General features: G+C 39.9%; 1 protein-coding gene across 11 annotated transcripts in view; it reads left to right on the forward strand.

The window, feature by feature from the left end:
• The window catches only part of Pibf1 (progesterone immunomodulatory binding factor 1), a 169,304-nt gene that overhangs the window by 55,127 nt on the left and 86,765 nt on the right, over positions 1-27,412 (forward strand). For 8 of the 11 annotated variants that reach the window (XR_010057824.1, XR_010057825.1, XM_006252406.5 and 5 more), the window contains exon 10: positions 3,646-3,744. Coding sequence is in view for 6 of the 11 variants with exons in the window: in XM_006252406.5 (XP_006252468.1) it covers positions 3,646-3,744 (99 nt within the window). In the remaining 5 variants the exon portion in view is untranslated. Of the gene's footprint in view, positions 1-3,645; positions 3,745-5,517; positions 26,721-27,412 lie in introns of all 11 variants that reach the window. The other 3 variants (XR_010057827.1, XR_010057826.1, XR_010057828.1) reach the window with 2 other exon arrangements.

Here is a 27,412-nt window from a genome sequence, read left to right on the forward strand (position 1 = left end):
TCTGTCAAGTTTTCAAGTTTCTCTTCTGAGGAACATTTGAATCCCTGCTTTTTGTTCTGTAATTATATTTACTACATCCTCTAATGTATTTAACATTTGGAAATGGATTATTCATTAATTATGTGGAAGTTATTGTTTTATCTGTATCAGGGATGCAGTGCATCTGGTGTTTTGTCAAAGCAGTCTAATTTTAAAAGAGCCATGCACTGTGGGCCATAGAGACAAATGCATAATATGCTTGCAATTCTTTTGAGCCTAATTCTGATTTGACATCTGTTTGCACCATGATCTAGTCATGCAGCACAAATCTCATAATGACAGAATATCCCAAGGGAAAAATGCCTGTGAAAGGAAGGAGTCCTGAGAAAGGCACCATAGTAGGATTCAGAGCCTCAGATCTGGGCACAGAATAGATTTACACTCAGGCTCCACAGTGCATGTTAAGATGTGACCTTGAACTGGGTCTTTGTGTTTCAACCAACCCTGAAACATTTGTGAAATGGAAATGATACAGCTTATGATTGATAGAGTTATGACAACTTACTGTTTTAGTTACTTTTCTCATCCATTCCTGTGACCAAATACCTGACAAGAAGCTATTTAAGGGAGGCTGTATTCTGGCTTGTTGTTCAAAGGGATGATTCTGTCATGGTGGGAAGACATCCCAACAGGCAGGAGACAGACATCGTAATCACTTTTCAGTTGCTGTGATAAGGCACTCTAAGCAAGGCAACTGATAGACGGAATTATTTCCTTGGGACATACAGTGTCAGAGAGTGAGAGGCCATGTCCATCATGGCAGGGGCCAAGGCAGCAGGCAGGCCCTGGACAGTAGCTGAGAACTTGCAGCGTGATGTGAACGTGCAAAGCAGAGAGAGCTGGCTGGTTGACACGCCAAAGCCTCTCTAGTGACCTACCTCCTCCAACAAGGCCACAACTCCTAGTCCTTCCCAAACCGTCTACCAACTGGGTTTCAGGTATTCACCCTGAGAACCCATGGTGGCCGCTCCAATTCAAACCAGCACAGATGGAAGCAAGACTACGAGGCCTGATTGTTACTAATACCTGCATTCAGGAAGCAGACAGCAAACAGGACCTAGGACCAGCTCTCAAACCTCAAGACCTGCCCAGTGACCTATAGCAAGGACCCCTAAAATTCCACAACCTTCCCACACAGTGCAGCTATCTAGCTACCAGGTGTTTAAATACAGAGTATGGGGGTAATTCACATTGAGCCACAACAAATACCCATACGAAGTACCTAGAACAGCTCCTAATGTATGGTGGACACTGTATGTTACTGTCAGTATTGTTGCCAATAGAAGACTACACTCAATTTATCTCTCTCAAACTTAATTCAAAGAATGTCAATTGCTAGTACTAAGAAGTATTAAGTATATCAGTTGTGGACCAGTTAGGGAAGGTATAACAGCCAATGAAGAAAACTATTCCGTGGAAATCTTATCTGCAGACACCTTAGGGTGAAACGAATGGGAAAGCCTGCGTGGGAAGTTTTCCCCTACTTACTTACTTACAATACCAGAGAATTGTCTCGGCTGTTTGTCCTTTAGGTTCCTCACGTGTGTGCCACTTTTTAGGAAATGTCTCCTTCAGGCCTTATGCCGCTTACCACAGTCAGGAGTAATTACCTCCTCTTCCGTGTGGCCTTGGGATTTTGTTTATGCTTTATCATAGCACCCAGTTAGCTGGATGATGCGGACTGTCTATGACACAATGTACTGTTATTCTGTAGGAATCCATGGCTCTCTGAGGCTTGACTTTGTAATGCTTGTTGTGACTGAAAAGGAAGTGTACTTAGTGAGCGAGGCTTCTCCATCTACAACTTTAACAGTCACAGTCTACTACTGCCGACGTGACCCACTTGGAATTCCACTCCTTAATCACATTTAAAATAATGAGACTATTTTTAGAAAGGAGAACTGAAACTAATTTGCGATTTACTGGCTAAAATATGTAGGTCATCTTAGATTAAAAATAGATAAATGTTTAAGATACTTAGAGAATTGTGTTCTCTAAATTTTATTTTTCATGTTTTGTTTGGTTTAATAATAGAATCATTTTTAAGGTCATTGCAATTCATGATGACACCAAAAAAATAATTTTGTAATTAAGAAAGCAATTTTGTTTACAGAATAATATACAAAAAAAATACTGTTACTATTTTTTGACAAGAGTGACATTTACATCAATTTTTAAAACGATTTTATTTGTGGCTCAAACTTTGGCTGATGACTGAAATGTTAGATATTCAATCACTGCAAAACAGCTTCACTAAGTATGGGTATAGCAAGTGTGACCACTAGGTGTTTTTATTCAGTGTGTATCACATACGTGTACTCAAACCATGTGAATTCCCATGGCTCGCTACTGATATTTGTATGAATGATAAAGAAACCAAATTCTAGTACCAGTGCCCGCTCTTTGTGACAAGTGCTGTGATGTGATGTAAAAAGCACACTGCAGAGCAGATGTAAACTGGATGCAAACCAGGACCGTTTTCAAACTCTGTGTCCCAGGGCTGCTGTACAAACTCCCTCTACTTCACTGGACTGCAAGTGCATCGTAAGGGTTTGTAGGCACCAAGTGAGCAAATCATTCCTGTTATGTCGTTTCTCTATATTACAGCTCTATTAAGGAAGTAGTTTTTTAGGTTAAGTGACTCAAATATGCTTAGTTGCTTTTTGTTTTTGTTTGTTTGTTGACCTCCAAGTTTCATCTGTATTAAAACATAAAGAGAATTGGACACAAGAAGCTCATGCCTGATTGTATTATATCCTAAGTACTGCCTGTTGTTACCGTCTCCCATTGGAGTACTGTCCTTGGCTGTAACTGTGTCCACAGTTTTGGTTCCTGCTGTCATCATAAGTGGATGGCGTATGTAATGTCGTGGACTCATATTCCTTGAGCCAATCATGAATATTAACCATCTTGGCTGTACTTCACGTAGCCCAGGCTATGCCCCATCTCACATGATTTCAGAAGCTGAGCAGGGTTAGGCTGGGTTAGTGCTTGGACGGAAGCATGCCACTCTGGTCCCAAAGCACTGTTCTCTGCTATATGCATAGCTTCAGGCCCTCTGTCCTTTTTCCCTTGTACTCCTAAATCATCAGCCTTTCTGTATTAACTTACTTTCTTGCACAACTGAGACTCTAGGACCCAATGTTTCAACTGTTCTTGTGTCAGTATTTCAGACTTTATTCTCATTTATGATTTCTGCCCATGTGTGCTTTACTTAAAGTATTTCATAAAACATTAACTTCCATCAACCTCAATTTTCTTGTGGATATTACACCTACCTCACTGGCTTATGGTAAGAATAAATGAGATAAATATATATGCTCTGTTTAACCTACCCCTCAACACATGAGGAAAAAAGCTATGAAGAAAATATTCTGTGGGGGCAGTTATGACTGCAACTGGCATTCCCATAAGTAAGAAGAAGTAACTACAGTCTACTGCCTAAGCCATCCCTGTTAGGAATAGACTGTTCGCACCTACATTGTGTGCTGTGAGACTACTCTCCAAACCATCACAACCTCTACTGCAGTCCTAAGCAAGTGTGTGAATCTTTGAAGATAGATGTTTATTCATTTAAAACAACTGAGATGCGTGTTTGCATTTTAGAAATCTCCGTGAAGCAAGAGATAATGCTCTCGCTGAAAAGAACCGAGCAGTGACAGCGGAAAAAGACGCTCTAGAAAAGCATGAGCAGCTCCTAGACAGGTAAGAAGTAAAAGGAAATGTGAAAATCCATCACTGATCATTCCCGTTGTGTTGTCCTTAAAGCCAGCTACAATGGAGGATGCCCATAATTCCAGCACTGAAGCAGGAAGATGGCTGGGAGTTGGAGGCAAGGCCACTTCCTGTCTCAAAAGACCTATATGTAGCCTCTGTGTGTGTGTGTGTGTGTGTGTGTGTGTGTGTGTGTGTGTGTGTGTGTGTAATAGAACTGTGGTTTTCATTTCAGTTGTAATATAATTTATAGGCATGTGTTACCTTAGTGAAGTCATTCCAGAAAGTTCCTTATAACATTTCAGTTCATCTTATCTACTACCCTCAAGATATGGCAACATTCTGATTTCTTTTGCTGTTATCAGCCTTGTTCTTCTTGGGCCAAACATCAGTGGAATCATACATTATTCACTCTTGGATCTGATTCCTTGACTCGGCATGTGTGGTGTATCCATTCTTTTATAGATCACTCCAGATTACTTCTGTGTTAACTTATTCTCCTGTTGGTAAAAATTGGGGTTGTCTTCTAACCCTGCTGTAAATATACTTAAGTTTTGTTGGTAAAAATCGGGATTGTCTTCTAGCCCTACTGAATTACACTTCGTATAAGTTTTGTATATGTGTACATTTATGTTTTCCTCCCTGGTAGCTCCTAGGAGTGGAATTGCCAATCATAGACTTGACATTTTGTTTAAAAACTTCTATGAAACTTACTGCAAAGCAGTTGTACCATTGTACACTCCCCAAATCATTGTCAAAACCTGTATGTTCTTGGCGAGTTTTGTAGGGAAGGCAGGGAGAATGCTCTGTCTTCGGTTACCAGTGCAGGTGGATACTTTTTTTATGAATCCAGTGAAAAAGAAGTAAGTGCCAAGCTTGAAGTTAAACAATCAGTACTTGGTTAAGAAACTCTAAACGTTAAATAACTATTTATTTTATTTACATGTACTTAGGAATGACATTTTTTCCTTTCTTAAACCTTTTATTTTGAAATAATTTTAGATGGAAGGGTTAATAAAATAGTACAAAAAGATTACATATGCCTTTCACATAGTGATAAGCCTTTGAAATTAAGCTCACTGTTTTACTTTATTGATAAATAAAGTCCTACAAATTAATTTGCAATTGTTGTTTTTAAAGTTCAGGTCTCACTGTGTTCCCCAGCTGGTCTCAAAGTCATAGATGTAAGTGACCTTTCTGTCTCAGCTCTAAGTAGCTGAGACCTCAGGCACTTGCCATCCTGCTTGGCTCCTGATTGGTAATTTAAGCAACACATACACCTCAAACTGGGACTATGGATGTAGTCTAGTGGAAGAGCATTTGAAAGGCCCTGCATTGGATCCACAGTCCTAGAAAAACAAAGCTGCGAACAAACAAAAACAAAACAAAAAAACCCACACTAAAAATGTTGATATAAAGCAGGGAAGAATAATAGAAATTCAACTACACAATTGGGATCTAGTAGATTTTGTGATAAGTTGATTATTTGAGAAGCTGAATGAATTTTAATAGGACTGTATATAAGAACATGGGCTTGAATCCAGAAAGTTCCAAGTGCTAGACTTGAGTTATGGACTTAAAAGTGACATAAGAAAATGGCAGTGGTTGGGTCAGTCTGGAGCCAATAGTGTCAGATAGAGGACGTGCTCTATGCTGTTTCCTTCAGACCCCTGCTAGGATCTTAGCACTCGAGCACGAGAAAAAGAGAATGACCCAAACTGGAAGAATTCAAAGATAACTTTAGTGTTAAATAACTGCCCTCAGGTATGTGCATGATGGACATTGAAAGCTGGTTTTAGTCCTGGCAGAACCTGAAGCACCTAACTGGAGACTGGGCAAGTGCTGTGGATGAAGCGCTTTCCAGTGCGGCTCTTCACGTTCCTCTGTCAACCAGGTGTAAGAAGAGCTGGCCAGGCATTCGGGCAGAATGAATACGTGAGGACTAAGGCTTCTGGGGTGTGAAGGTCTCTGCTCTAAATTCTTAAATGTACTGTAGTTTTAAGTACTTTACTTAATATCCATACGTGAAGTCCCCACTCCTTTTTTTCATCTGTATGTTATCTGTGACAATTGCTTGTGAGAATGATACATTGGTTAAATTACCACAAAAAAGCAGTGATTAATTCACCCTTTTTGACAGTATTATTTTAAGGATCAACACATTCACTTGTCTTAAGTTAGGAATATGGATTGGAAAAGATGCTGTCATCTATGACCAGGTCACCAAATGCAATAGTACATTAGCATATGTGTATATATGCAGTCAATGTACCAATAGTACATTAACATACGTGCATATATGCAGTCAGTGTACCAATAATACATTAATATATGTGTATATATGCAGTCAGTGTACCAAAAGTTTTTAGTGTAGATTCCTAGAGCCTGACCCAAGATACTTTGGCATACTTTTTATTTTTTATTTTATAATCCTGGGGCACTGAGCCCAGGATTTTGTGTTTAAGAAATGGGCACTTTTTGGACTGGAGAGATGACTCAGTGGTTAAGAGCACTGACTGCTCTTCCAGAGGTCCTCAGTTCAATTCCCAGCAACCACATGGTGGCTCACAACCATCTGTAATGGGATTTGATGCCCTCTTCTGGTGTTTGAAGACAGGTACAGTATACTTATGTATAATAAATACATCTTTAAAAAAAAGAGAGAGAGATTCATTTAAAAAAAGAGAAATAGGTACTTTATCAATAAGACATACCTCTACCTATGCTATTTTGGGAATGTGTGTATTATTATATGTAGTAAAATACATGGGTAAAACATTTTTCGTTCTTCAGAGATTGGCGTTTAATGTCTAAATATATAATTCTGGCTTTTTATCTAAATGAGAATAAACAAATGTCTTTTAATCTTTATATTGAATGTGGCTTTCCTGAATTTTCTTTAAGTTCAGCATCTAACATGCATATACCCAACTTTCTGGCATATACCCAACTTTCCAGTCATGTATAATTAGTGTCACTTTCTTTTATGTGAGATTTTATCAAATGCCTCATTTTATGATTAAACAATCCATGTCACTATATTTAGAAACAGCATAAGGAAGCAGTGTGCCATTTTCAAATGTGAATGTAAAAGGCTTTCTACCCAGAACTATAAAGGTCTTTTCTTAGGTATATAAAAAAAAAAAAACCTATGTTTGTCCCAATTTCTAGTATGATAAAGTCTCTAAAAATAAGTAACAACTACCCAAAACTCGCAAACATGAGCAAAGCTCATGTTCTGTTGCTTTAAATATCTGTGGACTTTGAGGGTTCTTCCCACCAGAAAGAAATTGTGGAACTCAGTCAATATGAGTATTAGAAAAACTGAATGCCCTGTACAATTTGGGAATTCTTCACTAGAAGCCTGGATTTGAAGCTATAATGTAAGTGTACAATTCAAAATTAACTTAGATTGTAAATATTTTCAGCTGTAGATTATCTTGTCTGAAAAATATTTCCTGGATGGACATGATGGCATACCTTGGAATCCTAGCACTTATAGGCAAAGGCAGGAGGATCAAGAGTTCAAGACTTTACTTAGCTACATAACAAGTTTGTCAAATGGCCTACCTCAGGGGCAAAAGACACTGCCTTAAAACAGTAAAAATAGGGGGAAGGGCAATTTGTGTTTTGACCATGAAGTTTAAAAACATTTCGTGGTTAAAAGTATTTTCAAAGAACTATTCATTTGAAATGTCCTCAGCCCCACTGCACAACTTCTCTGATAATGGTAGAATTCCTGGCACCATTTTTACTTGTATAAGAGTGGACAGGCAAGTTGGTGATCAGAGTAACATTTATACCTTACTGAACTGGATTAAAAGTTGTGGGGTTGGGGATTTAGCTCAGCGGTAGAGCGCTTGCCTAGCGAGCGCAAGGCCCTGGGTTCGGTCCCCAGCTCTGAAAAAAAGAAAAAAAAAAAGTTGTTAGTATGGCTAGGTATGTGTGCGATCCTAGCACATGGGAGAGAGAGGCAAGATTGTGAGTTTGAGACTAACCTGGGACCACATGCAGTACCTGTTCCAAAAAAAAGGAGCAAATCAAACTCAGCCATCGGTATGGAGACAAACCCCAGGTTTCCCAAGAGGAAGATATGGGGTGCTCTCATTCTCCTCCTTCCCTTCCTGTGTGCTGTAGACTGCAGAAGCCTTTGCCTGTCTGCCTTTTAGTCAGTGCTACATTTCAGCAAGGAAACATCTCTCTGTGGGGCTTACACATGAACTTAGTGGACTGAAGCCTACAGAGATACGAAATAAAAGTGGTAATATACCCAAACTTTGTTTTGTATAAAATTATATTGTAATTCTTGTGGTTTACAAGTAATTCACATGATTTGTTTTAAATGCAGAAATTGATAATCTGTGTTTCATCCTTAAAAGCACAAGATAAATTAACACTTTGTTAAATATACATTAACACTTTGTAAAATGAAATCATTAGTGCAGACAGTGGCGCAGATCTTCCTGGTTGCTGCCACCGCGCAGAGCTCGTAGGCAGCACCCCACGAGCAAACTTGAGCCTCGGGACCACAGGTAAGACCAACTTTTCTGCTGCAAGAGACCTGCCTGGTGAACTCAGGACACACGGAGGCAAAATTCCTCTAGGACCGGGCACCTCCTGTGTTTACCGGGAGTCCCAAACCCGCGGATCCCGGCCCGCAGCAGCTCTCTGCTCCCAAACCCCGTGGAAGAGAGACCTCACTGCCTGGTCAGGTGGGCACTCCTAAAGCTGCAGAGCGGAAGAGACCACCAACACTGCCCACCCCTGCCCACATCCCTGGCCCAAGAGGAAACTGTATAAGGCCTCTGGGTTCCCGGGGGGAGGGCCCAGGAGCGGCAGGACCCCTGCGCCTGAGACACCGCCGGAACCTGAAGGGACAGACCGGATAAACAGTTCTCTGCACCCAAATCCCGTGGGAGGGAGAGCTAAACCTACAGAGAGGCAGACACGCCTAGGAAACCAGAAGACACTGCACTCTGCACACATCTCTGACGCCAGAGGAAAACACCAAACGCCATCTGGAACCCTGGTGCATGAAGGCTCCCGGAAACGGCGGCGCACATCTTCCTGGTTGCTGCCACCACAGAGAGCCCGAGGGAAGCACCCCGCGAGCAAACTTGAGCCTCGGGACCACAGGTAAGACCAACTTTTCTGCTGCAAGTGACCTGCCTGGTGAACACCAGACACAGGCCCACAGGAACAGCTGAAGGCCTGTAGATAGGAAAAACTACACGCCCGAAAGCAGAACACTCTGTCCCCATAACGGGCTGAAAGAAAACAGGAAAACAGGTCTACAGCACTCCTGACACACAGGCTTATAGGACAGTCTAGCCACTGTCAGAAATAGCAGAACAAAGTAACACTAGAGATAATCTGATGGCGAGAGGCAAGCGCAGGAACCCAAGCAACAGAAACCAACACGACATGGCATCATCGGAGCCCAATTCTCCCACCAAAGCAAACACGGAATATCCAAACACACCAGAAAAGCAAGATCTAGTTTCAAAATCATATTTGATCAGGATGCTGGAGGACTTCAAGAAAGACGTGAAGAACTCCCTTAGAGAACAAGTAGAAGCCTACAGAGAGGAATCACAAAAATCCCTGAAAGAATTCCAGGAAATCATAAATAAACAAGTAGAAGCCCATAAAGAGGAGTCAAAAAAATCCCTGAAAGAATTCCAGGAAAACACAAACAGTTGAAGGAATTAAAAATGGAAATAGAAGCAATCAAGAAAGAACACATGAAACAACCCTGGATATAGAAAACCAAAAGAAGAGACAAGGAGCTGTAGATACAAGCTTCACCAACAGAATACAAGAGATGGAAGAGAGAATCTCAGGAGCAGAAGATTCCATAGAAATCATTGACTCAACTGTCAAAGATAATGTAAAGCGGAAAAAGCTACTGGTCCAAAACATACAGGAAATCCAGGACTCAATGAGAAGATCAAACCTAAGGATAATAGGTATAGAAGAGAGTGAAGACTCCCAGCTCAAAGGACCAGTAAATATCTTCAACAAAATCATAGAAGAAAACTTCCCTAACCGAAAGAAAGAGATACCTATAGGCATACAAGAAGCCTACAGAACTCCAAATAGATTGGACCAGAAAAGAAACACCTCCCGTCACATAATTGTCAAAACACCAAACGCACAAAATAAAGAAAGAATATTAAAAGCAGTAAGGGAAAAAGGTCAGGTAACATATAAAGGCAGACCTATCAGAATTACACCAGACTTTTCGCCAGAAACTATGAAAGCCAGAAGATCCTGGACAGATGTCATACAGACCCTAAGAGAACACAAATGCCAGCCCAGGTTACTGTATCCTGCAAAACTCTCAATTAACATAGATGGAGAAACCAAGATATTCCATGACAAAACCAAATTTACACAATATCTTTCTACAAATCCAGCACTACAAAGGATAATAAATGGTAAACCCCAACATAAGGAGGCAAGCTATACCCTAGAAGAAGCAAGAAACTAATCGTCTTGGCAACAAAACAAAGAGAAGAAAAGCACACAAACACAACCTCACACCCAAATATGAATATAACAGGAAGCAATAATCACTATTCCTTAATATCTCTCAACATCAATGGCCTCAACTCCCCAATAAAAAGACATAGATTAACAAATTGGATACGCAACGAGGACCCTGCATTCTGCTGCCTACAGGAAACACACCTCAGAGACAAAGACAGACACTACCTCAGAGTGAAAGGCTGGAAAACAACTTTCCAAGCAAATGGTCAGAAGAAGCAAGCTGGAGTAGCCATTCTAATATCAAATAAAATCAATTTTCAACTAAAATTCATCAAAGATAAGGAAGGACACTTCATAATCATCAAAGGAAAAATCCACCAAGATGAACTCTCAATCCTAAATATCTATGCCCCAAATACAAGGGCACCTACATACGTAAAAGAAACCTTACTAAAGCTCAAAACACACATTGCACCTCACACAATAATAGTAGGAGACTTCAACACCCCACTCTCATCAATGGACAGATCATTGAAACAGAAATTAAACAGAGACGTAGACAGACTAAGAGAAGTCATGATCCAAATGGACTTAACATATTTATAGAACATTCTACCCTAAAGCAAAAGGATATACTCAGCTCCTCATGGTACTTTCTCCAAAATTGACCATATAATTAGTCAAAAAACGGGCCTCAACAGGTACAGAAAGAAATAATCCCATGCGTGCTATCGGACCACCACGGCCTAACACTGGTCTTCAATAACAATAAGGGAAGAATGCCCACATATACTTGGAAATTGAACAATGCTCTACTCAATGATAACCTGGTCAAGGAAGAAATAAAGAAAGAAATTAAAGACTTTTTAGAATTTAATGAAAATGAAGGTACAACATACCCAAACTTATGGGACACAATGAAAGCTGTGCTAAGAGGAAAACTTATAGCGCTGAGTGCCTGCAGAAAGAAACAGGAAAGAGCATATGTCAGCAGCTTGACAGCACACTTAAAATCTCTAGAACAAAAAGAAGCAAACACACCCAGGAGGAGTAGAAGGCAGGAAATAATCAAACTCAGAGCTGAAATCAACCAAGTAGAAACAAAAAGGACCATAGAAAGAATCAACAGAACCAAAAGTTGGTTCTTTGAGAAAATCAACAAGATAGATAAACCCTTAGCCAGACTAACGAGAGGACACAGAGAGTGTATCCAAATTAACAAAATCAGAAATGAAAAGGGAGACATAACTACAGACTCAGAGGAAATTCAAAAAATCATCAGATCTTACTACAAAAGCCTATATTCAACAAAACTTGAAAATCTGCAGGAAATGGACAATTTCATAGACAGATACCAGGTACTGAAGTTAAATCAGGAACAGATAAACCAGCTAAACAACCCCATAACTCCTAAGGAAATAGAAGCAGTCATTAAAGGTCTCCCAACCAAAAAGAGCCCAGGTCCAGACGGGTTTAGTGCAGAATTCTATCAGACCTTCATAGAAGACCTCGTACCAATATTATCCAAACTATTCCACAAAATTGAAACAGATGGAGCACTACCAAATTCCTTCTATGAAGCCACAATTACACTTATACCTAAACCACACAAAGACCCAGCAAAGAAAGAGAACTTCAGACCAATTTCCCTTTTGAATATCAACGCAAAATTACTCAATAAAATTCTGGCAAACCAAATCCAAGAACACATCAAAACAATCATCCACCATGATCAAGTAGGCTTCATCCCAGGCATGCAGGGATGGTTTAATATATGGAAAACCATCAACGTGATCCATGATATAAACAAACTGAAAGAACAAAACCACATGATCATTAGATGCTGAGAAAGCATTTGACAAAATTCAACACCCCTTCATGATAAAAGTCCTGGAAAGAATAGGAATTCAAGGCCCATACCTAAACATAGTAAAAGCCATATGCAGCAAACCAGTTGCTAACATTAAACTAAATGGAGAGAAACTTGAAGCAATCCCACTAAAATCAGGGACTAGACAAGGCTGCCACTCTCTCCCTACTTATTCAATATAGTTCTTGAAGTTCTAGCCAGAGCAATCAGACAACAAAAGGAGGTCAAGGGGATACAGATCGGAAAAGAAGAAGTCAAAATATCACTATTTGCAGATGATATGATAGTATATTTAAGTGATCCCAAAAGTTCCACCAGAGAACTACTAAAGCTGATAACCAACTTCAGCAAAGTGGCTGGGTATAAAATTAAGTCCAAATAAATCAGTAGACTTCCTCTACACAAAAGAGAAACAAGCCGAGAAAGAAATTAGGGAAACGACACCCTTCATAATAGACCCAAATAATATAAAGTACCTCGGTGTGACTTTTACCAAGCAAGTAAAAGATTTGTACAATAAGAACTTCAAGACTCTGAAGAAAGAAATTGAAGAAGTCCTCAGAAGATGGAAAGATCTCCCATGCTCATGGATTGGCAGGATTAATATAGTAAAAATGGCCATTTTACCAAAAGCGATCTACAGATTCAATGCAATCCTCATCAAAATACCAATCCAATTCTTCAAAGAGTAAGACAGAACAATTTGCAATTTCATCTGGAATAACAAAAAACCCAGGATAGCTAAAACTATTCTCAACAATAAAAGGACTTCAGGGGGAATCACTATCCCTGAACTCAAGCATTATTACAGAGCAATAGTGATTAAAACTGCATGGTATTGGTACAGAGACAGACAGATAGACCAATGGAATAGAATTGAAGACCCAGAAATGAACTCACACACCTATGGGCACTTGATTTTTGACAAAGGAGCCAAAACCAGCAAATGGAAGAAAAATAGCATTTTCAGCAAATGGTGCTGGTTCAACTGGAGGTCAACATGTAGAAGAATGCAGATCGATCCATGCTTATCACCCTGTACAAAGCTTAAGTCCAAGTGGATCAAGGACCTCCACATCAAACCAGACACACTCAAACTAATAGAAGAAAAACTAGGGAAGCATCTGGAACACATGAGCACTGGAAAAAATTTCCTGAACAAAACACCAATGGCTTATGCTCTAAGATCAAGAATCGACAAATGGGATCTCATAAAACTGCAAAGCTTCTGTAAGGCAAAGGACACTGTGGTTAGGACAAAACGGCAACCAACAGATTGGGAAAAGATCTTTACCAATCCTACAACAGATAGAGGCCTTATATCCAAAATATACAAAGAACTCAAGAAGTTAGACCGCAGGGAGACAAATAACCCTATTAAAAAATGGGGTTCAGAGCTAAACAAAGAATTCACAGCTGAGGAATGCCGAATGGCTAAGAAACACCTAAAGAAATGTTCAACATCTTTAGTCATAAGGGAAATGCAAATCAAAACAACCCTGAGATTTCACCTCACACCAGTGAGAATGGCTAAGATCAAATACTAAGGTGACAACAGATGCTGGCGAGGATGCGGAGAAAGAGGAACACTCCTCCATTGTTGGTGGGATTGCAGACTGGTACAACCATTCTGGAAATCAGTCTGGAGGTTCCTCAGAAAATTGGACATTGAACTGCCTAAGGATCCAGCTATACCTCTCTTGGGCATATACCCAAAAGATGCCCCAACATATAAAAAAGACACATGCTCCACTATGTTCATCGCAGCCTTATTTATAATAGCCAGAAGCTGGAAAGAACCCAGATGCCCTTCAACAGAGGAATGGATACAGAAAATGTGGTACATCTACACAATGGAATATTAATCAGCTATCAAAAACAATGACTTTATGAAATTTGTAGGCAAATGGTCGGAACTGGAAAATATCATCCTGAGTGAGCTAACCCAATCACAGAAAGACACACATGGCATGCACTCATTGATAAGTGGCTAGTAGACCAAATGCTTGAATTACCCTAGATGCCTAGAACAAATGAAACTCAAGACAGATGATCAAAATGTGAATGCTTCACTCCTTCTTTAAAAGGGGAATAAGAATACCCTTGTCAGGGAATAGAGAGGCAAAGATTAAAACAGACACAGAAGGAACATCCATTCAGAGCCTGCCCTACATCTGGCCCATGCATATATAGTCATCCAATTAGACAAGATGGATGAAGCAAAGAAGTGCAGGCCGACAGGAGCCGGATGTAGATCTCTCCCGAGAGACACAGCCAGAATACAGCAAATACAGAGGCGAATGCCAGCAGCAAACCACTGAACTGAGAACGGGACCCCCGTTGAAGGAATCAGAGAAAGGACTGGAAGAGCTTGAAGGGGCTCGAGACCCCATATGTACAGCAATGCCAACCAACCAGAGTTTCCAGGGACTAAGACACTACCGAAAGACTATACATAGACTGACCCTGGACTCTGACCTCATAGGTAGCAATGAATATCCTAGTAAGAGCACCAGTGGAAGGGGAAGCCCTGGGTCCTGCTAAGACTGAACCCCCAGTGAACTAGACTGTTGGGGGGAGGACGTCAACGGGGGGGGGAGGATGGGGAGGGGAACGCCCATAAAGAAGGGAAGGGGGGGTTGGGGATTTGGCTCAGTGGTAGAGCGCTTGCCTAGGAAGCGCAAGGCCCTGGGTTTGGTTCACAGCTCCGGAAAAAAAAAAAACAAACAAAAAAAAACCAAAAACAAAAAACAAGAAGGGGAGGGGGGAGGGGGATATTTGCCCGGAAACCGGGAAAGGGAATAACACTCGAAATGTATATAAGAAATACTCAAGTTAATTAAAAAAAAAAAAGAAATCATTAGTGCAAACATATCTTTTATTCTTATGTATGTGATTGTCCTCTTGGAGGCTTTCTGCCTCAGTCTACTAACCTAGGCCTAGACCTGGAAGCCTTTAGCCTCCATACAATCTTAACTAGACCTAGAATGTTTTCAACTTCTGAAACTTGTTGCTGAATAAACTCAACCTTTCTAGATCTTTCTGAACTCAGGCTAGCAGGTTTAACTCAGGTGTTATGGCTAATAATTCCTCCCCAAGCTGGCTTCTCTCTCAGCCTCTGAATCTTGCTCTTCTTGGACCCAAACTAACACTTTTCTAAGCTTCTCTCTCCTTCTTATTCTCTGGCCTTTTCTGTATTTAGGAAATGTTCATGAACCCCAAAAATATCACCAACGAGCAGACTTCGATGTAATTGTAATTGGGTCTCTTTATTGAAGCTGGAGCTTGGACTCCCCGCCAACCCTGATATAGCCAAAAGGTGGAGCCTTAAGCCCAGTTTTAGGCAAGTATCTATAGAGGCAAGAAAGGGTTATCTAGCTTAGTACACATCTGAGTGGAGGGTCATTGTGACCTTTAACATAATTTGCTGGTGCTGGGAGCCATAAACTTAACTTCTGTTTTCCTCCTGGTTGATAGTTGTTAGGAAGTGAAGTGTTAGGGGTAGGCTTGAAACCTGGAGGTGTGGATTTGTTGGGGAATAACCTGGAAATTGGTGTTAGACATAGGTCTTGTAGGGGATAGGTGGAGGTAGCCTGGAAACTGGTGCTAAGTACTGGCCTGTTAGTTAACTTGAGTTCAACCTTAAGTCAGGTTCTCCAAGGTAGAATCTGAATCCAAAGATCTAATCTTTGACTGTCTCTATACAACTGGCCTAATAAACCTGCCCCTGAAGTAGCTTCCTTTTTTTCTGCACTGCCCCTTAAGTAGATTCCCAACAGATATGTTGGACTTGTTCTGCCAAATCTTTCTCTGATTCATCACTTTGTCTGCCACTCAATTAGACATCACTTTCAAACTTGGGTGTTTCTTTCTACCAACTAACTTTACCTTCATTGTTTGGGATTAAAGGTGTGTGCTAGGGACTTAGCCACACCACTACTAGAAATTGGATTTTCCAGTAAGTAACACAATCTCAGGCTTCACAGTGTGATCAGACACCTATGACAATTCGTGTCTGAACTGTTTGTTTATTCTTTAAAGTTTTTCATTGCGAGTCAGTCACTTTCATCTGTTTCTGCAAGTTTATAAGTTTTTTTTTGTTACTTGATTCTTATTTCTTGCAGTCTTTTTCTTTGTCTCTATTAGGTCTGCCATGTTCGTATTGAAATAGTGTTCATATTTGAGAGACCACCCCCTACTTTTTTCTAAAATTTCCTCTAGGCTCTTAAGCTGCTCATCTACTTGACATATATCTATTTAGAGAAACCTAGGTCTCAGTCCAGATTCATTACTTTCTAAGTTAGCACACATGATTCAATTTCTTCCCAGTAGAGACTTTAGAATTAGTGTTAATAGAGTGAACGTGAAAGCATTAAGAAATGTCACGGCCTGAGGAAGAATATCTGTTCCTTTTCAGACTATGACCAGAGCTGATAAGAGCTCCCGTATTGCAAGGACAGTCTGTGAAGTCTGTTCTTATGCCCTCCCCGACTTGTTCTGTCTTCCTTATGAGGCAAGAGTGTCAAGAGTGAGCCTAGGAGTCCTCTACCCTCACCGGTACTTCCTGCGGTTGTATGAACAGCACTGCTTGCAAGGTTGCCTCTCACGTGCACGGCTAAAAAGAACGTGTCCTGAATATTTTTCTGCTTCGCAAGTCAAAAAATATACATGCTCACAGCAGTCTGTTTTCTAAATGACATTGACATGATCTGTATAACAGTGTGTCAGAATTAGTAATAGTTCTCATTGTCACTAACCTAAAATTCTGTAGGACAACACATACTAATGCACAAATAGAAATTACACTTACCTGAGCATTTGTTACATAAACTGCTGTAGGAAATGTTTGCATGCCATTTCACATTAACCAAACGACTGTCACTCACTCCCAGAGGATGCATTTACACACACACGCACACGCATACACACACACACACACACTCTTCATCAGTATAAAAATATCACACACTAAAATAAGACCTGGTCTCTATATCAAAATGACCTTTCTACACAGACTGTTGCACTTCTTAAAACCTCCAGTCGAGTATGTGAGTGTAAGAGAAGATTTGCTTGCTCTTGTTTTTAATCCTGGAACAGGGGCTATGAGTATATTACAGTGTCTTTCATCCTTTTATGAGTAAATATGGTTATAATAAGAACTGATTACCAGATTAAGAATGACCCTTGATAATATCAGGGTGTTGAGATTTCCCAAAAATGAATGATTTTTGTTAAATTCTTTTTTTTAAGTTTTTAAAATTGTGAAGTTAAAATACGCTTACATAATTATCCCCTTTCTTCCTTTCAAGCTCTCCTATATCCCTCTCTTCCTTGCTTTCTGTCAAACTCATATCTCTATTTTCTTTGCTATTATATAGCAAATGCATAAATCCATAGAGACAACCTGCTCCGTCCATCTAGTGTTTCTTGTATATATGTGATTTAAAGCTGACCACTCTGTGCTGATAACCCCTAGGGAGTTGATTCCTGGAGATGGCACTTTGTCCCCCTCTCAGCATTCTGTTTGGGCCTTTGTTTGGGGCTGGGGCACTTTGAGATTTCTCTCTGTTAGCAGGTCTATTGTCATCCTAGTTGAAGTCTGTAAAGTCTGGGCTGCGGACGAGGGATATAGTTCCCTTGGGAAACACCTGGGCCTGCACACAAGAAGCTCCCAGGTTAATCCAAGACCCCAGGGGTGCAGATCATGCCTGGGATCCCAGCTCTAAGGAAGGTGCAGGCAAGGAGAGACATTCAAGGCCATCCTCGGCTGTCAGCTACAAGAACAGCCTGGGCTACATGAGACCTATTCCAATTTAAAAAAAAAAAAAAAGCAGGAATGAATGAGGCCTGTGCCCTATTATTTTATCTTGGCCTCTGGTTTTTAGTGTTATGTTTCTGGCAATCTCAGCTTTCCTGGAAGTTATATACATTGTTCAAACTTTGCTGCACTCATTCTCTTTCTCCAAGTCTTCCTCTCCATTGCCAAAGCCAGTCTAAACACACACTCATGTGCTCCTGCAGCTTGTTACTGAGTCACTTCAGAACAGGCTGCATCGAGTGTGTTCATCTCCTCAGGGTGTGTTTCCTAAGAAATGTTCATACAGAACTGCAAAAACACATTTAATACAAGAGCATTTGATAGCGATGTGCTTGCCGCAATGCTTTTTTCATCTTTTTATCCATTATCCCGATAATGTTCTCATAGTACCATTAAAATTTTAATCACACATAGGTCAGAAGATAACCTCTAGAATTGTTCTTTTCTTCCTCCATGTAGGTTCCAGGCATGATGATTCTTCTCGATCTTGATTCTTTACCTTCCCCACTTCACTTTCATGGCATTTGATTCGTTTTCATTTAATGTTACAGGCATTTCCTTTAATGTATAGGTATCATTTAATGCTATAGGTATTTTATTTAAATACAGGTATCTTTTAATGTTATAAGTATTTCATTTAAAATATAGGTATCATTTAATGTTATAGGTACTCTAAAGGAATTATATATATTCTATTGGACTCTTCTACTCACCTTTAATGCTATAAGGTATAATCAAGAATAATTAAGACTCAGTGGTACCTTGTGTCTCATAACTGATTTAGCTGCACAAAAACACTTGTATCTGGATGCTTATCTGGAACTTTGTGCAGGCACGTGAAGAACACAACTGGTAATTCACAAGTGCTATTTCCCATGCTTACCTTCCATATCATTGATTAAAACAACAAATCTTTATTGATACCTAATACTGTGCTTTCTCTCAAATAGGTGCTATGCTACAGTATTGTATAGGTGGGTACATTAGCAAAGTCACCATTGCTAAGAGCTGGCTTAAGGATATAAAGAACCAATGATACAGTCGCCTGACTATAATTGCTAAGTTTGGTAATTGCCTCTAGTTAAATTGTGTAATATGGTGGAGGCAAGGGGATTCCATGACTGGGTAGCAAAAGAAAGGCCTCTCTGGCACGTGAGCATAACAACCATGCCATGTAAATTCTCATTTTTAAATATATCTAATTGTGTCCCACCTCTTAATCCCAGATTGCACCGTTAGTTCAGCATCTGTTTTCCGTTTGCTGAATGGATTATCTCTTTGAACCATGTCTGCTTTTAGTTCAGGCCTTTCTAGTCTCATCGCTCTACACATAGAACTAAGACTAACTGTGCTGTTCAACAACTGACATCCACACTTAGCTTTTGCAGCCATCCAAGGACTGATCTTCCAGTCTTTTATTTCTTTTGACTCCCCCATATCTTCCATAATAGCATATGCTGTGCCGTCACAGTCTTGCTATTCTGCCTGATAAGTGTTCCCAAGGAAGACCTTTTTCCCTTATGCACATGGCTTGCTATTTATCTACTAGGTAAATAGATGTCCTTTCTTTTATTAAGACTGAACCCAAGGATAATCTATCATATCTTGATATTCATTCAGAAATATTTAGGAGTCCTAGAGATGTTTGCTTTGTTTTCCAGACAGGGTTTCTCTGTGTAGCCCCTAACAGTCCCAAAACTCTCACCCTGTAGAGCAAGCTGACCTGGAACTTAGAGATCTGCCTGTCTCTGCCTCCCAAGTGCTGGATTGAAGGCTTGCACAAACACTGCTTGGCTCCTGGAGTCCTTTTAGGTTTAGGTTTTTTTGTGTTTAAGAAGACATTCCTTTGTCTATAATCCGTGGAGCTGAGTGAATGAAGACTTCTGTAGGAAGGGTGAGAATCTATTCCTTTCAGTGTTCTCCAAATTCTCCTTTTGTGCTGCTTCCTCACATATGCAGCTTAGAAACACTGTACCTTACAAGTTTTGAGAAGATTTTGATTATCCTCCTCAAACATTTGTATCAGGACAAGTGCCAGTCCTAGTCTTCAAAATTTGAAGAAATCAATTCTGAAGATCTTTTAAAAAGATTTTATTCTTTTTAATCATGTGTATGTGTATGGATATGTACGTGTCATTGCCCATGGAAGCTAGAGATGTTGGGTCCTTTGGAGTTGGAGTCACGGGTGATTGTGAGCTGCTAGGATTCACACTTAGTAGTATTCACACTCAGGTCTTCTCCAAGAGCATTGCAGGCCCCAGCCACTGAGCCATCTGTCCAACCTCCACCATTCATTAAGTTCTGACTAACTGACTTTACTTCCTTTTGAAGTATTAGACAGGATGTCCTGGGGAGTATGCTTCAATCCGAACACTGTGTCAAGATGTAAAGCCAGGTGGCACACCTGCGTCCTAACAGTCAAGTGTAGGTGAGGCCTGGGATTCAAAGCCAACCTAATGAAATCCTGCCTTCAAAAAGTAAGCAACTGAGAAGAAAACAAATACCTCTGTTTGACACTTGGAAGATAACATTTTAGATTAGAGCAGTAAATGTAAATTTCCAAAGAAGCTTGATTAGTAAGTAGATAAATTTAAACTGATACTAGTAGTTCAGCCTATTCAGTCTTCTTGTTTGATTTCCAGCCAGTCTGAAGTTTAAGTCACGTGTGCTGCATCTAGTTTTCACTGTGCACAGTGCATAGTAAGGATGGTTCTTTTGTCTCCTTCTACACATTAACAAACTTGCTGTCAATGAACTAAGTACCATAAATCTTTCCATAGTCAGTCTTAAGATTCACTCTTACCATTCTGGGTAAAACCCAGGGGAATAACTGTGAGTGTGTGGTATATTCTTATATGAGCACATATGTGTGCAATTTGCTATATGCGTGTGCTCATGCAGAAACCAGAAGTAATCTTCTGTTATCTTTAGCACCTAAGTTTTTGAGACAGGTCTCGCAGCATCTGAACTTTACCATTTCATCTACACTGGCTGGCGACCAAACCCCCAGGCCCGCCTGTCCGCCCACTGAGTGTGAGAGTTCTAGGTGCACCATCACCCTTGGCTTTTACCTGGTGCTGGGGATCTAATCTCGGGCTCTTAACACTTTCACGGTGATCTGGTTAGCCACGAAGCTATCAACTTTCCCAGCCTCCTAGAACCTCCTAGGACTCCTAGAAATTTGATAAGACATTTTGTGGCATTTTTTTTAATCTATGCTATATGGGCCAGAATAACAAAATGATAAATTACCTACATCAGAAACTAAGGAAAGCTTCAGGATGATGTCATAAATTTTAAAATTGTCATCAGCCCTGTTATCACCAGTATCAGGATGAAGAGGGGAAGTTCTGCAGTTTATTCCAGGCTGCCCTGAAACCCGAGCCACTTCTCCTTACCTCCAAAATGCTGGGACAACAGATGAGTGCCTCCATACCCTATAGATGAAACCCTGTGTGTACACAAGTGGAGAGCAAGGATTGCAGTCAGATGACCTCCTCACCTGCTTCTCTACCTTATTCTTGAGACAAGGTTGGTCTCTCACTGGAGCTCACTGATTTGTTAGATGATCTGGCTTGTGAGTTCTAGGGATCCTCCTGTTCCTATCTCTCTAGCACTGGGATTGTAGAATAGCACTATAACCAATTTGACCTGTAATTGAAAAGACAGCCAGGGGTGAGCTTGAACTCCTCCTGAGCTTTCTGCCTCCACTTCCTGAGTGCTCGAATTCTATGTGTAGTCCATCATGGTTAGCTCATAAGAAAAAAAAAAATTAAGGGGAATTTTAGATTTATTTGTGTGTGTGTGTGTGTGTGTGTGTTTTATGTGTGCACACACAAATACATACATTGGCACAGTGCACATGTGGAAATGAGAGGATAATTGCGGGAATTCAGTTTTCCTTTCACTATATGGGCTCCAAACATCAAACCTAGGTCATCAGATATGGTGGTAATTAATTCCCTTTATCCACGTGGCCACCTCACCAGCCCTAAAAGAAGTTCTTAGTGTCCCCATGAATAAGGCTGAAGAAATAGCTCTTCTAAGAACTTGCTGGTCTTCTAGGGTACCTGTGTTTGATTCCTAGTAACTATATTAGACAGCCTACAGTTGCCTGTAACTCCAAATGGCCGCACATGCTCACACACACCCACACACACACACACACACACACACACACACGCTCACACACACACACGCTCACACACACACACACACACACACTATACACACTAACACAAACATATACACATATCAATAAAAATTGTTTAAATCGTTAAAAGGAGGTGGAGGAACCCACCAATGCCTTGTAAACTAACAGTCAGGTGTGAGTTTCTGGTGTGAGTTTCTGGTGTGAGCTGCAGAGAAACTCTGGTTGTGTCTGTCTCATTCCCTCTTGCTGTTTGGGGATAAGTGCATACCTGGCTGAGCTGAAACCACCTACATTCAGAGATCAGTGAATGCCAATAGATATAGCAGAGAAAGACAAGTCTAAAAGACAAGTTTGTTTGTTTATTATTAGTATTTGGGAATTGGATATAGAGACTCAAACAGTAATCTTTTTTAATGAAAAGAAATAATATGGTTACTAAAAAAGCTAGAAAAGATAAGAACTTTTTGAAAGATTTATTTTAGTAATCAAAAAATTAGATAATATAGTCACAACTAAAAAATGTTTAAGAAAGCACAAGATTCATGAAACCAATAACAAGACAATAGAAAAAGACAGGGGAGTGGGGAAAGCCCTGATGATGTTAAGATTCATAGCATAGAAGGGTGATGGTGCAATTTTAAAAGAGAGAAATAGTGGGGTTGGGAAGGGCAGGAGACCAAACTAGCAATGGAAAGATGTTATAGACATAAAATGACAAACAAGAGGAGTGAGTGAGAAAACCAAGCAGAGGAAAGGCAGTAGACATAGGAATTAAACAGAATCTATCCATGTTTAGAAAGCCCGAGTACAAAAGGGAAACAAACACAATAAAATGAAAGAGGGAAAATCCATTACCTGCTTCTGCAATGAGAAGTCAAGGACTCTGGACAGTGAGAGAAGACAGGAAACAGTCATTTTGTGTCACAAGCATGAATGTTAAGGGACCCGGGCTGTGTAAGCCCTTTACTAAGAAAACAAATCTGGTGGAGCGGGTTTTCCTCCCTAGTACTCTTTATTTATTCTTAGCAGTGTTTATTGACCATCCAGTGTGAGCCAAGCACTGTTTCTAGGCACTAGGACTTTGGGTTTAACCAAATGAAAGGGTCTTTGTCTTCATAACAACGTTCCTCTGGTACAAATCAAAAAATATACAAATAATCAGTATGTAAACACAAATATTTAAAACAGACTGTAATTCAGAAAAGCTTGTACTCTGAGTGTCAAGAAGGGATCAGTTAGTGCGAACTTAGGATGCCAATTACCCTGAAAACCCTGCTTGAAATGGTAAGTTCACCAATCAGAGGAAGTATAGGAGAGCTCATAAATCAAAGTCTGAAGGCATGAAAGAACAGGCAGCGGACTGTTACTCTAAAATGTAACCCTAACTGCCATGGTTATATTGTTTATAAAGGTTAATCTTAGTTGATAAGGCTAATACATAATATCAGCATATTGATTTTAATGTAAGTAGAGACAATTATGAATCGTAACTAAACTTAGGGACTCAGTAGTAAAAGAATATAATGTTTACATATAATATATGTAATATTATATCCCAAATAGTTACAATAATAGTTACTTTTTAAGTATATCATAGTCTGGTGGTTAGTCTAATCAGCTTGATACAGTCTCAAATCATCCAAGAGACACTCAATGAAGAACTGTCTAGGTCAGGTTTCCTGTGAGCACATCTGTGGGAGATTTTCATGGTCATGCTAATTGTGTTGAGAAAATATCCCCTTCCCTATGTGAGGGATCCTGAACTGTCTAAGAGTGGAGAAATTGACCTGAGGGCGAGAATGCATGTTAATTTATTGATCTCTTGACTATGACCTGCTCTGTTTCCAACATGGGCTGGTTCAACCTTCTGCCACCCAACCTGGGTGCTCTTGACTCTGGGTGTGCTGTGACTATGTGACTAGCTGCTTCAAGTCATGCACCTGGACTGCTTTGCAGTGATAGACTATAACTTACTTATTTAGCATATACCCAGAACAGAATGGAGGAATAGCAAGGCCAGAATCTATAATAACTGACAGATAATAAAACATCCAGCAAAAACTTTTTTTAACTCTAGAAAGAATGAATGTAACTTTTCTAACAATTATAAATGTGACACACTTACTAGGATCTGTGAGAAAGAAATGGCAGCTTTTGTAAGAAATTATTCTTTCATGTCCATAACTGACATGAGATCACTAATAACGACTTAGTTTAAGAGGCAAAAATAATGGAGATTGTAAAGCTGTTCTTAAATTGCTTAATAATATTGTTTTAAAATAATTTGGGGGGAATTAGAATTTCTAATAACATATACAGTAAAAATGCTCAAGTATGTGAGGCCTAAAAACATTCTCAGTGGTAGAGCACTTGCCTACCATGGAAGAAACTAGAGATTAGAGCTGCAGCACTGCCAACAGGCAGGCAGGAAAGTGGTCCTTGCATGTCTGATAGCCAAGAGAGAGTTCATCATCCTAGCTTGGGTTGCATAGACGGGTCAGGACATCTTGGTTGTCCAGAGAAGATGATCACACTTGGAAAACAAGACTTGAAGCTAGGCATGTGTACACATCTGTCACTCGGCAAGTAGAGAACTGAGATGATAGGGTAGTGAGTTCAAGGCCAGTGTGGGCTGCTCTCAAAACAAACACAAATTATAAAGATGGCTTAGAAAAAAGGAAATTATCTAGATTATAGCAATACTGAACAGATACTTTCACAAATTGTTTTACAATTCCTGCTCAATTCAAAATTGATAAACCAAGGTATGATAACTCAGAAAACTGAAACAGTCTGGACCGGTGCTGTTAATCAGAATTGATTTATTGAATGCGGGTTAACAGCACATGTAACTTAGGTATAGATTTAGCTGTGTCTCACCAGTTAGCTTAAAAATATGCTGGTAGTGCAACTCAGATCTCAGGTTCCTTCATGTCATCGTCCTCTTTTTAGAGTGGAGCCATGTTTTGGCCTAAGTGCAGCCAAACACCTTAGTAAAGGTGTGTGTATCACAGTGGAGAAGAAGTTAGATCAGAATGAATGCAGGAGTGTTCAGAAGGAAGCCAGGTGCGCGCTTTTCTCAGGACCTCTTAGTAGCATCGTGTTTAAAAGTTACAGACGATTCAGTTTTGTATACACAGTTTTAGGATGTTCCTAAGAAATCTAGAGTCGTGACCATTCATTATGAATGTGAACTAAATCAGAGGACAAACATGCACTTACACAGCTCGCCCTATAAATGCTACTGCTCCATTGCTTTGAGGAAATTTTCATAGATTTACATTTGATAAATATACCCACTCCCAAAATATTGTATAAAAAATTGAAATGCCAGCTAACTAAATCAACTCATGAAAACTAAAGCCAAAAGTAAGATATTTTTCCACGATTATTTTAAAATATGTTATTTACTGGAAGGAAAGTTGAGAGAATTGCAGCGATGAAGTGTGAGTGTTTTTCTCCCACTTGTAAATGATCTCTTATTTCCTACAGTGTATATTCTGGTCTACAATGACTCATTTTCAACATGTTTCAATTTAACTCCTAATACATTTTTAAACTTGGCAGGCATATTTAGATGAACATTATTTCCAATTTTAGACACAGCTTCTAAATTATACTTAAGTTTTGCAGTCATCATGAAGAGTTCTTTCACTAAAAAGGAAGTAGGATTGATTGGAACTGTATGTTTTGAAGAAGAAAAAAACACCATCTTTCCGTTTCATTATATACAAATGCTAAGCAATATCTGCAGACACTGCGGTTGTCCCTCGAGTGGTAGTGTTGAGTGGAGGGAGGAGTCTATAAGAAGTTATGACTTACCTTGGATAGGGCGTATTGAACTCTTCACCACGCCTAGCACTGTGGATAGCACTGTGGAAATTTTCTACAGTTTTTATCACTATTTCCTCTGTAATACAGCTTGAAGTCAGGGATGGTGATTCCCGCAGAAGTTCTTTTATTATTGAGAATAGTTTTCACTATCCTGGACTTTTTTGTTATTCTAAATGAATTTGCAAATTGCTCTTTCTATCTCTATAAAGAATTGAGTAGGAATGTTGATAGGGATTGCATTGAATCTGTAGATTGCTTATGGCAAAATGGCCATCTTTACTATATTAATCCTGCCAATCCATGAGCATGGGAGATCTTTCCGTCTTCTGAGATCTTCCTCAATTTCTTTCGTCAGAGACTTGAAGTTCTTGTCATACAGTTCTTTCACTTGCGTGGTTGGAGTCACACCAAGATATTTTATGTTATTTGGGACTATAGTGAAGGGTGTCATTTCCCTAATTTCTTTCTCAGCCTGTTTATCCTTTGAGTAGAGGAAGACTACTGATTTGTCTGAGTTAATTTTATATCCAGCCACTTTGCTGAAGTTGTTTATCAGGTTAAGTAGTTCTCTGGTGGAACTTTTGGGATCACTTAAGTACACTATCATATCATCTGCAAATAGTGATATCTTGATTTCTTCCCTTCCAGTTTGCATCCCTTTGACCTCCTTTGTCTGATTGTTCTGTCTAGGACTTCAAGAACTATACTGAATAAGTAGGGAGAGAGTGGGCAGCCTTATCTAGTTCCTGATTTTAGTGGGATTGCTTCAAGTAGAAGGGGAAGCCCTTGATTCTGCCAAGGTAGGACCCCACCAGTGCAGGGGAATATGGGAGGGCAGTAATGGGGATGGATGGGGGAATACCCGTATGGGGGAGGGGGAGGGGAGGGGAGGCTTATGGACAGGAGACCTGGAAAGGGAATAACATTTGAAATGTAAGTAAAGAAATATATCTAATAAAAAATAAAAAATAGATTAAAACTCATATAAACTCACAGAGACTGAGGTAGCATGCACAGGACCTGCATGGGACTGCACCAAGTCCTGTGCATGTATATTGTGGCTTCCAGTTTAGTGTTTTTACAAGATTCCTGCGAATGAGTGCATCTCTGTGCCTGTATCTGTTTCTTAAGCCTTTTGGGGGGCTCCTTTCCTACTGGTTACTTGTTTAATCCTGTTCCAAAGTGTTAGTTTTGGTTTTATCTTATTATCCTTTATTATTAACCCTTAGAATTCTATTTTCTGATGACAGAAAGGGGATAGACCTGGATGAGCGGGGAAGGAGGGAGGGACAGGGAGGAGTAGAGGGAAGGGAAACTATCATCAGGATATATTAAGTGATAAAAAAGGTTTTTTTTAGATTTATTTATTTATCTTATGTTTGTGTGTACACTGTAACTGTTTTCAGACACACCAGAAGAGGGCATCCGATCCCATCACAGATGGTTGTGAGCCACCATGTGGTTGCTGGGAATTGAACTCAGGACCTCTGGA

Source organism: Rattus norvegicus, chromosome 15 (assembly GCF_036323735.1).
Source record: "Rattus norvegicus strain BN/NHsdMcwi chromosome 15, GRCr8, whole genome shotgun sequence".
In the NCBI taxonomy this organism is placed as follows: domain Eukaryota; kingdom Metazoa; phylum Chordata; class Mammalia; order Rodentia; family Muridae; genus Rattus; species Rattus norvegicus.